Source organism: Mesoplodon mirus, assembly GCF_964341445.2.
Source record: "Mesoplodon mirus genome assembly, chromosome: 18".
NCBI lineage: Eukaryota > Metazoa > Chordata > Mammalia > Artiodactyla > Ziphiidae > Mesoplodon > Mesoplodon mirus.
Genome location: NC_138994.1, coordinates 53,356,268 through 53,370,049, shown reverse-complemented (window position 1 = coordinate 53,370,049; position 13,782 = coordinate 53,356,268). Strand labels below are relative to the sequence as shown.

The window sequence follows — 13,782 nt, the reverse complement described above, 5'->3', positions numbered from 1 at the left end:
TCTGACTTTGACACATCTGGCCGGTCACTTAGTGCTGAAAGGTCCTGGCCAGGCTATGCAGTGGTCAGGCTGCAGGGACCAGATCCAAACGATCCTAAAACCCACAGCCAGGAGAAAGGGATGGCTAGAGGCCAACTTGTCCCTCCTGGACTGTCTCTAGGCAGAACATTCCAAACTGATATGTAGCCACCCTATCAAAAGTCCCCTGGGGGCTTCCCTGGTGGCGCAGTGGTTGAGAGTCCGCCTGCCGATGCAGGGGACACGGGTTCGTGCCCCGGTCTGGGAAGATCCCACATGCCGCGGAGCGGCTGGGCCCATGAGCCATGGCCGCTGAGCCTGCGCGTCTGGAGCCTGTGCTCCACAGCGGGAGAGGCCACAACAGTGAGAGGCCCGCGTACCGCAAAAAAAAAAAAAAAAGTCCCCTGGGGTTAGAGATCTCAATCCCCTTAGAGACCTGCTCATACATCTAATCTCAATCTCTTCTGCTCCTATGTCACCCCCTTCCACTGCTATTCTGTGTGTGCAGGATAAGAGTTGGGATCTCAGGGACAGTCAGCTCATACTATCTCTGTAGGCTTGATCCCTTTTGCCTTTCCAGGGCCGTGCTTTTTCTTCTTCTAAGAGATAATAAAGACTCTTGGAGCCTGAGTGATCTTTATAAATCAGATCCAGTCACTCCCCTGCTGAACACCCTACAATGGTCCCGTTTCACTGGGATAAAATCTGAACTCCTACCATTATTTACAAGGTCTTCGATGATCTGGCCACTGATTATCTCTGCAACCTTACCTGGTATTCAGCTCCTCAGTCACTCAGGGGTAAAAGGAGGCCTGAGGTCATCTCCCCAGGAGCTACCAATGTAAGCCCTGATTTAAAATAATTTCTCTTTTTTTCACCTCCTATATCTAAATAATGGAAATCCTATATTTTAGTCCAGATACCAGTCTGTACTAGTAGTAGCCCAGAGTGTCTCATATCTGGAAGTGGCGCATGTTAGCCCCCGTGCCCCAATTTAGGGCTCAGGACATATTAGCCTACCAGGGTATCATAAAGCTTGTATCGCTGTGTATCACACCTTCTGAGGTCACTCCTCCCCACAGGCCAGGTAAGTCGTCCCGGAGCCCAAGGAGTGGCACGGCTTCACCGGTCACACTCTCACTAGGCTCTGACGGTAGCTCCCGGGTACCCCAATCATCCACCCAGGTACAGTCGCAGGAGATGCCAACATCCCCAATCCCTGCTTACCCCCGGCTGCCCAGGCCAACACTCACATGGGCTGGCTCCCTGCGGGGTCCCTCGCCGCTCCGCAGCCAGCTCCGACTCAGCTCGCTGAGCTCCGGGATGGACTGCACCTTGAGCTGCACGCTGTCCCCAGACTGCCGGATCATCTCCACAATCTCATCCCTGGACTTGCTCTCCACATTGTGCCCATTAATCTCCACCAGACGATCACCCGGCACCAGCCCCAGGGCCAGGTCCTTGGTGCCTGCGCCGGGCTCAGCAAAGTGAACCACCCTCCGATAGACCTGGCCCTCGGGGCCCCGATCCAGCATGGTTGTGCGTCGCAGGGAGAAGCCAAAGTCCCCCGTGGGCCGTCGCTGCAGTTCCAGTTCCCGGAGCGCAGGGGGTAGCGGGGGCACCACGGGGGGCAAGCGCAGGTCAGCCGGGAACCTTTTAGTCACCAGCTCAGGGGCTCGGGACCGAGGTCCTGGTCGAGGGATGCCTGGGCCGGGATGCTGCATCAGCTGTCCCTCTAGGGTCCTCACCTCCACCTGTGGAGACGGGGCAGCAGAGTGCTCTGAGGGGGTGGAGGTTTCTGAGGCGCTCTCATCTCGGCTGCGCTGGGAGAAGGAGAAGCGCTTGACAATCATCTGTGAGTTCTGCTTGGCCAGGGAGCCGAACTTGGCTGCCCGCTGCAGCACCGAGCCCCGTAAGCTGCCTTCCTCACCCTTGAGGTCATCGCTGGAGCTGGCTGTGCTCAGGTGGCCCGAGTCCAGGATGACACTGCCCCTGTTGCTGTCGGAGTCGATGTCAGTCAGGTGCAGGTCGGAGCTGCTGGCCACCTTGATGGGGATGGGGTTGGAGATTTCCAAGCGTGCCTTCGAGTCACGCTTGGAGGAGCGGTTCAGGTTGAAGAAGCCACGCCTCAGGCTCATCTCTTCCAGGCTCCGCAGCTCCGCTGCTGACATCCGCTCCTTCTTCTCCTTTTTCTCCTTCTTCTCCTTCCGCGTGCCATCCTTGTCCTTGTCTTTCTTCATTAGGTTAAACATGGTGGGATGCTATTTTTAGGGGTGGCCCCCCAGAGGATTACGGGTGCTCAGCACAGGGCCTTCGTGCCCCACCTTGCTGCTGCAAACAGAAACAGAGAGAAAGGTTATTCGAGCAGAGCCTCTTTCTGTGTCTCCAATCCAGACACGGCCAGCTAATGAGCACAGCCTTCCCTCACTGAGCGCCAGCTATGTGCCAGGTGCTCCGTTTTACACAGTACTGTCTCAGTTAAGGCGATCTTCACAACACTGCTATGGGTAGGTCCGTCATTCCCCCCCATTTTACAAATACGGAAACGAGGTTTAGATCAGCTTATAAAAGCCCAGACTCCAAACTCTCTCATTTCCTGTAATCCCTGAAAGACCCAAGCTTAGGTGTGCATGGTGGTGGCATCTGGGAGATCTAACCTCCTGGTTAGAGGATGCCATCAAGCCAACTTGGGATCTGACTTAAGATTCAAAAGCAAGGGACTTCCCTGGTGGTCCAGTGGTTAAGAATCCACCTTCCGGGGCTTCCCTGGTGGTGCAGTGGTTAAGAATCCACCTGCCAATGCAGGGGACACGGGTTTGAGCCCTGGTCTGGGAAGACCCCACATGCAACGAAGCCCGTGCGCCACAACGACTGAGCCTGCGTTCTAGAGCCCACGCGCCTAGAGCCCGTGCTCCACAAGAGAAGCCACCGCGCGAGCCGCAACAAAGCAGCCTGCCTGCCACAACTAAGACCAGGCACAACCAGATAAGTAAATAAAAATACTAAAAAAAAAAAAAAGAAAAGGCACTGCAATGAGAAGCCCACACACCACAACGAAGAGTAGTCCCCGCTCACCGCAACTAGAGAAGAAAAGCCCGCACACAGCAACGAAGACCCAACACAGCTAAAATTAAATAAATAAAATAAATAATTTTTTTTTAATTAAAAAAAAAGAATCCACCTTCCAATGCAGGGGACGCGGGTTCGGTCGGTGAACTAAGATCACACACTGCAGGGCAACTAAGCCCGTGCACCGCAACTACTGAGCCCACACGACACAACTAGAGAGAAGCCTGCGTGCCACAACTAAGACCCAACACAGCCCAAAATAAAATAAATAGATAGATAAATATTAAAAAAAAAGATTCAAACACAAAGCAAAAAGGAAATGGACTCTGTGCACCATCACCTCCCCATAGCCAATGTCCATTAAGGCAACAGGCATCACATGCTACTGGGCTCTTTCCTAAACCTACCCCTAGAGCAGCAGCCTTAGCCACTGCCTGACAGAAGATCTCAAAGAACCAACACTTATTTAATGACTGCCACTCGCCAGGCATAATGCCAGGCACTTTACACACACTATCTCATTTGAACCTCACAGCATCCCTGCAAGGTAGTTATCATCATCTCTACTTTATAAATGAGAAAACAGGGCTCAGAAAATTAAGTATATGTTAGTTGTCACACAGCTAGTAGGCAGTGACCGCAGGATTCAATGGCAAATGTTGTTTTCTTTCTAGGGCCTGGGCGCCCAAAGTGAAGCAGGGAGGGAGGTAAGGGGAAGTTCCAGACTGAATAGGGGACAGACAGCTGCAAGGTGGGGGTGGGCGTGGGGTCTGCTGGATAAACAGGATCCTGAAAAGCTCACATCCTTTTCCCCAGACCAACACCTAAATATAGCCTCAGGAAGAAGGTCGTGGCAGCCTGAGAGAAAACCCCAGCTCCAGGGCTTATGCGCCTAGGGCGCCAACCTACTCCCACCCCTAGGCACACCCATCTGGGGACAGGATGGAGAAAAACCTGGTGGGGTGGAGTTGAGAGAGCCTTCCTTGTTCTAACCAGCAGGGAACAAGAAGGAGGTTGTACCACCTAATTAGAAATTAAATGTACTTTTTTCTTTCTCCATGAAGGCCTCCCGCTCTTGAGGTCTAGACACAAGACCTACAAGCTTACCCCTTGCAGCAGCGAGCTCTTTCCAAGCCCTGGAGAGGCCTTTTCTTTCTGTGTACCCCACTGCCACAACCAAGCAGGGCCTTCCAGGCCCCCCAATTCTACTGAGAAGGACCCCCAACCCAGGTACAATGCCTAGGAAGGCATCAAGGCCAGAAGCGCCCAAGGGCCCCGGGGTACTGGCTAACTGCTTTCCCCCTGCCCAGCACCCTGACCCACGTGGCCCCTGAGAGATCAGAGTATCCTTTCTAGAGCAGCGCTGTCCACAAGAAATATAATTCAAGTCATATGTGGAATTGTAAACTTTCTAGCAGCCATATTAAAAAAGATAAAAAGAAACGGTTAAAATTAACTTTAACAATATACTTTATTAATGTAGATATCCAAAATATTGTCATCTCAACATGTAACCTATGTAAAAAATATTGAGATATTTTACATTCTCTTTTCCGTATTAAGTCTTCAAAATCCAGTGCACATTTAACACTTAGAGCACATCTTAATTCAGACAAACCACATTTCAAGTATTCAACAGCCCTGTGCTTGCGGCTACTGGATTGGGCAGTGCAGTTCTAGAGAACTCTTGAGTTATAGAGCATATCCAAAGGGGTGGGAGATCTGGTTCCCTGTGGACCTAGCAGGCATCCCTCTCCCCCTCTGACCTCCATTCCTACCTGGTAAAACAAAGTTCCCTCTGAACTTTTTAGTTCTTAGTGTTCCAAGCACAGTACCTGGGAGTGGGAAGACAGGAAATCTAGGGCCCGAGAAGTGCAAAGCCAGGGACAGCCTTGGCTAGCTGAGCCTGGACTGATTCAGGGTGAAGGGGGGCCCAGCAACAGGCATCCTCTCTTCAGGGCTCTACTTTAATACAGGGGGTCTCTCCCTCTCCTCCTGAACGCTGATGGGGATATGGACAGACCTACCATATGCTAGGATGCAGGATCTTTGGTTGGTCACTGCTCACCTTACCTCTCATCCATCACTACCTGCACTCTCTTAAAAGGCTAGTTTAGAAGATGGCTCCAGGGGGACATGTGGGGGAAATGAAGAAAGAAACCCATCGTGGGGACTTGGAGGGAACAAACCAATATCTCAGCCTCAGCCCAACCACAGAGAACCAAACCGCCTACAATGCTATCCCACCAAGACACCTTTTATGGTCTCCAATTCTCACTCTGCAATCCTTACCCAGTGCTGGCTCTTTGCTGGGGACTAGACATCTGAGCAGTATCAACGGAAAACAGCCCCCAGAATTCTAGAATCTTTGGGCTGTCTTGGCAGAAGCTTGTCCCTCACTGTCATTGCATCAGGCAGAAACAACAGTCACAGCAGCAGCACCGGGGGACAGTGCTGGCAGGAAATGTTAGAAGATCTGGTATCTAGGCCCGGACCTGCCAACAAATCGCTAGGGGACCTTGAGCCTGTCACTTTGCTCAAGGTTGGACTAGATGATCTAGGTCTCTTCTAGCTATAAAATTCCAAATATTTAGGTCTCTTGTGGACATAGGTTATTCATTAACTTTCTGCCAAAGTCACCCCTCTCATCCCAACCCTGAGGCCTTTGAGACTAGGTCCATTTCAGCCCTTCCCTCATCAGCCCTGTCCTGCCACTGTTATCTACACAGCTCACAAGGTACCCCTTCCCCACTGTTGTCCCTACAATTGCCAGGCCTGGCCGTGGCCTGGGTTCTCTCCTGTGTCACATGTCTAGAGCTACCTGCAACCTCCCCCTCCAGGGTCAGACCTGCAGTATAGCTGCAGCTGCTCCTATGCATCTCAGAGCCCAATTCGCCAGAGACCTGGGCTCTGTCAACCTCCTGTGGACCTTGGACTTTCCCGCATCGCCTGTCCTTAGGTCCAAAGTCTCCAGCAGCAATCACTACCTCCCCACCCCCATTCCAAGCTGCAGTTTCTACCTGCCTCCCCTTCGTCTCTTACCCCCCCACCGAAGGTGACCTTACAGTTTTTCTGACCTCCTTCTCTGCCTTTCACCCCTCACCCTACTCCAGGAGGCCTTTCCTAATTTTAAGTGGAGGGAAGGTCTGTGTGTAAATTAGGGTACGTATCTAAATCATCTTGACCCTACTATCCCCCAAATCAAAGCAAAGTACCACTGAACCAGTCAACTCAGCTGCTTTAGTACTTTAAGACAGAAAGCATTTTGAGGGCAGGGACCTTTCAATTCAAGTATGCAACTATCAATTCATCAACAGGAGAAACAATTTACATATTCATATCATGGAATACTACTCAGCAATAAAAAGGAAACTACTACTGATACACACAATAGGGATGAATCTCAAAAACATCTGTTAAGTGACTGTAAAAGAAGACTTCGACATACTGGTATGGTACTTTTCATATGCATTTCTAGTATAAGCAAAAGTAACCCATGGTGAAAAAAAATCAGAACAGTGGTTACCTCTGGGAAGTGGGGGTGGAGTGGGAGTGGGGATTACCTGAGAAAGGGCATGAGGGAACTTTCCGGGGTAATGTTCATGTTACATATCTTGATAAGGGTTTGGGTTGACAGATGTATACATTTTGTCAATTGTCATCAAATAGTGCACATAAGATTAGTGCATTTCACTGTATGAAATATTCACTCAAAAGAAGAAAAGAACGGTAAACAAATATCGAACTCTAGTTAATGATATGTATGCTAACGTATTGGGGGCAACGTATATTGGTGTCTGAAATTTACTCTGAGATGCATCAAAAATATAAGATGCCTTGAGGGTTGGATCAAGGGATAAAGATGTGATAAACAAGGATAGTAAAATGTTCACTGTAGAGTCTAGGAGATGGGGTGTTCACTGTAAAACTCTTTAACTTTTCTAAATGTTTGCAGAGCCTTGTGATAAAATGTTGGGAAAAGTATGTATTTATCAAGCACCTACTAAATGTAGGGGATATAAAGATAAATAAAACCCATGAAAGAGTTTAGGCTTCAGATGACAGGTAACAAAGCTGAAAACAAATTCAGGTTAACAGCGATGCAATCTTGGGCAAGTCACTTAAAGTCTCTGTGCCTCTATTTTCCCATTTTTTAAATGGAAATAATAGTACCTACCACATAAGGCATTGGAATTAAATGAAATATGTATATATGCCCTTCATATAATGCCTAGACCAGACTAAGTCCTCAAGAATGGTACCCAGTGGTAGCAAGGCACATTCATGCCATTTAATGGGATGGTAGAGAGGATAATAAAGTACACAAATGACTATCAGCACACATATGACTAAAATAAGTCTAGACATACAATCTTAATGCTCTACAGAACCTTTGTATATGGAAAGTAAAGCCCAAAGAAGTGAAGGCAATCCAGTTAGCACACGGCCAAGCTGGATCACACTGGCTCGAGTCCAGAGGCCCCATATAACTACTGCCAAGATAAGGAGAGGCAATTCATAGATGCAGAAATACAAATGGCCAACAAACATGAACAGGTATTCAGCCTGAGTAATAGTCACAGCTGTGTGAAATAAAACAGAGGTATACTGAGTTCACTTAGCAGTTTAGTAAAAACTACCAAGCTAACATCAATCAGAGGATGAGAAGCAGGGTGTCCCAAATGTGTTGCTGGGAATATAAGTTGATAAAAGGAGGGCAAGTGTGTGGTATCTACGAAAATATTTAAAGGTACATATTCTTTGACAGGGCCATTCCATTTATATGCATCTATAGATACATTCACACAATAAACATAGCTAATCTTTGCAGCACAATAAACATGGCTAATCTTTGCTATTTCATAATAGCAAAATTCTGTCTCTATAAAGGTCCATCACTAGGGGAGTGGCTAAATTATAGAACTTAGCAGTTATTTAAAAGAATGAGGTAGGGCTTCTCTGGTGGCGCAGTGGTTGAAAGTCCGCCTGCCGATGCAGGGGACACGGGTTCGTGCCCCAGTCTGGGAAGATCCCACATGCCGCGGAGCGGCTGGGCCCGTGAGCCATGGCCCCTGAGCCTGCGTGTCCGGAGCCTGCGCATCCGGAGCCTGTGCTCCGCAACGGGAGAGGCCACAACAGAGAGAGGCCTGCGTACCGCAAAAAAAAAAAGTATGAGGTAGATTTGTGTATACTGACCTGGAAAGATTCTATACTATGTTGTTAAGTGAAAAAACAAAGTTGCCAGATAGTATACAATTTTTACTAAAATTGTTTAAACTACGTATATGTGTACATACATATACATGCACATTATGTAAAATATTTGCATATGCATAGAAAAATGTATGCTCTGGGGAAGAGACAAGGATTTTGGAAGGGTCAAAGCAGACTTGTGTTTTGTCTACATTTTAAAATTTATTGACAGTGAGAATATTTAGCTGGTAGGGGTATGTGTGTGTGTACACTTAAGCCTGGGGGCTTTAGATAGTGGGATTATGTATAATTTTTCTTCTACTTTTCTTCATGCCCTTTATTTCCCACAGAAAGAAAATTTATATAAAATTCTATTTATATAAGTATTAAACTATAAATACATAATATATAAAATATTCATAACAAGCTTTTAAAAAATAGTCTGGAAAGATCCGTTACACAAATATATCAGTGATTTTTCTCTGTGGAATAATGGCAAAGAGGGGTAACACTTCAGCTTTCTACCTCGTAGACTTGCTACAGATAAAACCTTTTTTTTATCATGTTACTTTTGTGATTTTAAAGATCAAAGAAGAAAAAAGGAAGGTGTGACAAAGTAATAAGCAATCCATTTGGCATTAAAGCTGTAAACGGGTTTGCAACGACAAGTTCAAAGCTGGCCATCTCATGCTTTGAAAATGTTTCCGTGACTTGGGGGACTTGGTTAAAATAGATCTCACTAGTGTCTTGTGGCTTTAAGCGGGGACAGATTTAAATGGGTCACCCTGCAGCTGGCAAAGTAGAAACCCCAGGAAATGGAAACTATAACATTAGAATCCCAAGACAAGGGCGCCCAGACTTGGCTGCTGTGGGTGTATACTTAAAACGGCCAGTCCTCCCACCCTCGACCACACTCATAAATAAATACAAAGGAAATACTTTCCCAAGAGAGCCGGCCTCTCTCCCTTGGCCTCTGACCTCCCTGAGCGGCCGTTTCCTACCGCCCCGAGGCCTTGATGGGGCGCTCGCCCGCCCGGACCGAGGAATTGCACGAGTGGCCCAGCGGGGCTCGCCCGGCCCGGGCAGCGCAGGGTGACGCCTGTCGCCGCCGCCGCCGTGGAGCTTCTTGCCGGCAGTCCTGCTGAGCCCCACCGCGGCCCATGACTCACTGCCAGGTCACATGGAGCTTCTCTGGCTCCAGGTGTGCTCACTCACTCCGTCTGCACGCTTCTCACATGACATCAGCCGGCCCGGCCGCTCGGCCGCCGGCTCCCTGCCCTGCCCGCCGCAGCGCCGGGAACCATCGGCCCTCGGCACCTCCAGGCAGCCGGGCCGGCGCAGACGCAGCCCCGCGGCGCCTCCGCTGCGATACCGTCTCCCCTGGAACGCAACAATCCCGCAGGCCCCGGGAGAAACGGGAGCGGGAGACGTGCCAGCAGCCCGGCCAGGTCCCCGGCGGCGGCTCTTCCAGATGCACCTCCTTGGCCCCCCGCAGGGCCTGCCGCGGCCCGCTGGGCGCTAACACTCCAACACCCCACCTCCTGTGTGACCTTGAGCAAGTCCCGTCCTCTCTCTAGACCTCGGCTTTTTCAACTCTAAAATCTCCATGGGCCTGAGACTTCAGACTTGGGCTTCGCTGAAGAGGTATTCTGCTCAACCACAAACTTGAGGTTCTAATCCCGCTCTCCCTCTGATTTGCTGTGTGACCTACAGCCCATTATCCAACATCTCTGAATACTAGAGAATAACAAAAATAATTCCTTGTAAGTGACTATAAAGTACCTGGCTGCGAGAAAGGGCCCTGGGCCCTGTAAAGTCATCAGTCCACAATTTAAACTGCGGCCTGACTGTAAACTATTTGAAATGTCAAGGGAATGTGGATAATTTACAAGCCACACAATTCCTACCTCAAGAGAAAGGGCAGGAAAGTGAGGGGCGGAGGGTGCGGGGGTTTCCAAGTCTGCTCCCCACCTTTCCCAATCCAGTTCCCACTACTGCACCACCCCACCCTCTAATTCAGGCTGCCTCAGAAAATGGTGATGGGGGGTGAGGTGCAGTGAGCACCTGACTCAAAGCAGAACTTAAAAGCTCCATCAAGCCCCCAACCCAAGTCCTGGGGAAACCTGTTAATCACAGCACAGGGTGGGCTGGGCCCTCCCAACCCCTCAAACCTTTAAACTATATCAGGCCAGAGCCCCTCAGCTTTACCCACCACACCCAGGAGAGGCCTAGGACAAGGCCTGGGGCTCAGGGCCACCAACAGGACCCTGCTCACATGGATGCTCTGGCTCCAGTCTGTGGTATCCACTCCAGGTGAGGGAGGTCTGGCTGGGGACAGACCTCTGGTTGAGAAGGAGTAAGAACAGCCCTGCTGCCCTGGAGACCTGTGACACAGCAAGTCTGAATCAAGCCTTCCTGAGTTCCAACAACTCCCTGCTCCACCTAAGAGGGTGGATTCTCCCTTTCACACAAGCTCCACTTCTGCCCCTCCCAGTCCACCTTCAAGTACCTGCCACTAGGGGACCCTGGAGTTTTCAGGCCCAGCTTCTGAAGACACATGCACCCCTCAATGAGCAGCCTCAAGCTAGGCCAGTGAAGCAGGCTCCAGGCAACAGGCTGGCTGCCCAGACTGCCAGGCAGTGAGGTTGAGGGACCAGGCAGGAGTCAGGAAGGGCACAATCCACCTGAAGTTTTCTGAGGAGAGCCTGGATCATGAGAGGAAGCCCTCGGGCACACACCCTGGCACCTGAGTCAGGCCAGCAGACAGGAGTAAACAAACTAGATATTCAGAGCTGCCAGGTGCCAGGCCAGCGACTGTCCAAAGCTCAAAGCTCCCACAGGAAGTGATCATCAGCATTCTACTGCTTCCTCACCCACCCTCCACTCCCACCTGTGACACTTCTCATTCCCCTAACCCCCCAACACAATAGCTTCCCCCATCATCTTCCTGGAATTGAGGCCCCGACTCCAGTGTTCCCAACCCCAAATGTACAAGCACACCTCCACCCAAAGCTATATATAACCAGTCATGTCCAGCAACCAGGAGGACGTTTCCTGGAAAGTCCTCATCACAAGAGGACAGAGGGGAAGCTGAGGAGGTGGCAGGCCACTGACAAAGAGCCAGTGAGGCCTGTCCGGAAACCAGAGACCTCGAGAGAGCAACTTTCAATATCTCCAACTAGAAAGTAGCCCCTGAGTTCATAGGGTGGGGAACATGAGGCAAGGCCAACTCCGTTGCCATGACAACAGGATACCAACCTGCCCAAGAAAAGGGCTCCAGACCTGGTAAGCACATGGAAAGGCAGCTTGAACCTCTAGGTTCAAAGTCTTGCTAAGGTGTTCTTGCTCTTAATCACCTGGACAACCTTCAGTCCCTTCCAGCATGGCCGCAGTGCATACACACTCGGCACCATTCGCTCTTCATAGGGGGATTTACTAGGCCTCCTCAGCCACAGACATGCTAGGCACTCCAAAAGACGAAACGAACCTACATAAATCATTGTCAAGGTGAAGAGGGGAGGGAATCCAATTCCATGATTTGGGGGGACCATCTGAGGGCAGGAAGGCCCTAGGCAGGAAAGCTCTTCCCAGGAAGCACCATCCCAGGCCTCCCTACATGAACACAAACCATGAGGACACTGCCAAACACATGCCCCATCGGCCAAGGGACCAGGCAAAAGGAGTACCGCTTAAAAAACGAACTGGCAGCCTCCCCCATCCTCACCCTCCCTGCCAGCTCATTCTGGCCGGCAGCCTTTCCAACTAATCAGCAGGACACACATGCCTTGCAACAGGGTGACACCCCCATCCCCCACTGCACCCCTACCCCCAAACAAAGCTCCAATGTGCGGTGTGCCCCTGCAGGCCTTATCTCAGCCAGGAACAGGACCCACTCCTCACCAGGCTTGGTACCAGCGGCACCCCCAACAAGGGGGTGGGGGGCAGCGAACCTTACCATCTCCCCTTCCCATTGGCGAAGCAACTGGCATGACAGGTTCGCAGGGCGGGGCATCAGGGCAGTCTCTCCCAGAGGCCTGGGGCAGGCAGTCCAACGTTCCCACACGCACCCCACCCCTTGGCAGGGAGAGGTGAGGTGAGCAGCCATTCGCAGGGGACAGCTGGCACGCCCTAATCCCCAAAGCCTACCGTTCACCCACCCGACCCCCGTCTTCTGTCCCAAGGGGAGGGGGCCCAGGGAAGCAGGGTCTCCATTGTTTTGCCAGCTGTCTGGCAGCTGCTCCTTTGAGAGGAGTCCGGTGTCGGCCTGGCAATGAAAGGGTGCAGGCCGCTGGGAGGGATAAAGGACTCGGTGGAGGTGCTCGCCTTCCCCGCTGCCTTCCTCAGAGCCTCGGTCCGTCAGTCTGTCTGGGGGGCCTGGGCCTGGCCTCGAGAAGCCCCCTACCCGCCGGGCTGCAGCCTCCACCCCGCAGCTCGGGGCCACCTGGGCTCCCCCGAGCCCCGAACACCCCCCACAAACTGAAGGCCACCCTGTCCGGCCTCCCCCCGCCCCTCGAGATGGCAAAAGGGGCCGAAGCTCGCCCTCCCGCCCCCCTCCCGGTCGGCCCCGCGTCCCGGCGCCGAGCTGCGCGGCACGGCCAGGGACCGGAGCCGGGAGTCCGGGCCGCCGCTTCCAGGGGACAGGGGAGGAGGAGGAGCCGGCGGGCCCCGCCGCCCGCCCGCCTTCCCGGCCCGAGCCCGCCCCGCCGCCCCCCCCACCCCCACCCCGGGCCCGGCCCGCTAACGAGCGGCCACCCCCGCCGCCCCGCACTCACCGGCCGCCGGAGCCCGCCCGGCAGGCAGCAGGAGCGGAGACGCGGCATCCAGCGGCCCCGGCCCGGTCCGGGCAGGAGCTCAGCACGGCGCAGCGCAGCGCCGCCCCCCGCGGCCGCACGAGCCGAGCCGAAAGGGAGCTCCCTGCTGGCGGCTCCGGGGATAAACGGCCGGCCTTCCTGGCAGCGCCTGGGCGCGCCTCCAGAGCGGGCCAGGCGGGCACCGGGAGCTCCCCTGGAGGCCTCGGTCCGGGTCCGAGAGGCCCTGCCTGGGGGTCCTGTCTGCACTGGGCACTGGGGGCTGCTGAGCGTGCCCAGGGCAGGCCCCGGGGTCATGCTGAATGTATAGAACAGGCTCTGTCCTCGGCAGGCACTGGTGGACTCTGCTGGCTGTGTCCAAGAGGGTGCTGCCCAGGACAGTGCTGTCCAGAGAGAACAACTGAGCCTCGCGGGCCACATCTTCCCAGGGTGGCTCTGCAGAGACAGACATAGGGTGCTGCTGGAGGATGCCAGATGGCCTAGTCCAAAGCAGGCACTGCCAGCCGTGCCCAAGGTGGCACTGGAAGAATGTACTCCCCAAGGTGGACACAGCCTCCTGGTGGCTTGGCCTGAGAGAGCCCTGCCTCAGGTGGAGCTGCCTAAGGGATGAGCCAAGGCCCGGGAGTCATAGCCATAAATGGCACTCACTCCCCAAAGGAGTCCAGCAATGCCAAGATTAACAGCTTTCAGAAGC

General features: G+C 52.5%; 1 protein-coding gene across 12 annotated transcripts in view; it reads right to left on the bottom strand.

Annotated features, from left to right (window-relative positions):
* MYO18A (myosin XVIIIA) overlaps window positions 1–13,155 on the bottom strand; it is a 96,720-nt gene extending 83,565 nt beyond the window's left edge. For 6 of the 12 annotated variants that reach the window (XM_082604816.1, XM_082604820.1, XM_082604809.1 and 3 more), the window contains exons 1-2: window positions 13,053–13,155; window positions 1,272–2,349 (exon numbers count right to left, since the gene is read on the bottom strand). In XM_082604816.1, coding sequence (XP_082460942.1) covers window positions 1,272–2,270 — 999 coding nt within the window. In that variant the 5' untranslated portion in view covers window positions 2,271–2,349; window positions 13,053–13,155. Of the gene's footprint in view, window positions 1–1,271; window positions 2,350–9,495; window positions 9,515–12,235; window positions 12,673–13,052 lie in introns of those variants that run through there. The other 6 variants (XM_082604821.1, XM_082604812.1, XM_082604813.1 and 3 more) reach the window with 3 other exon arrangements.
* Window positions 13,156–13,782: the final 627 nt, after the last annotated feature.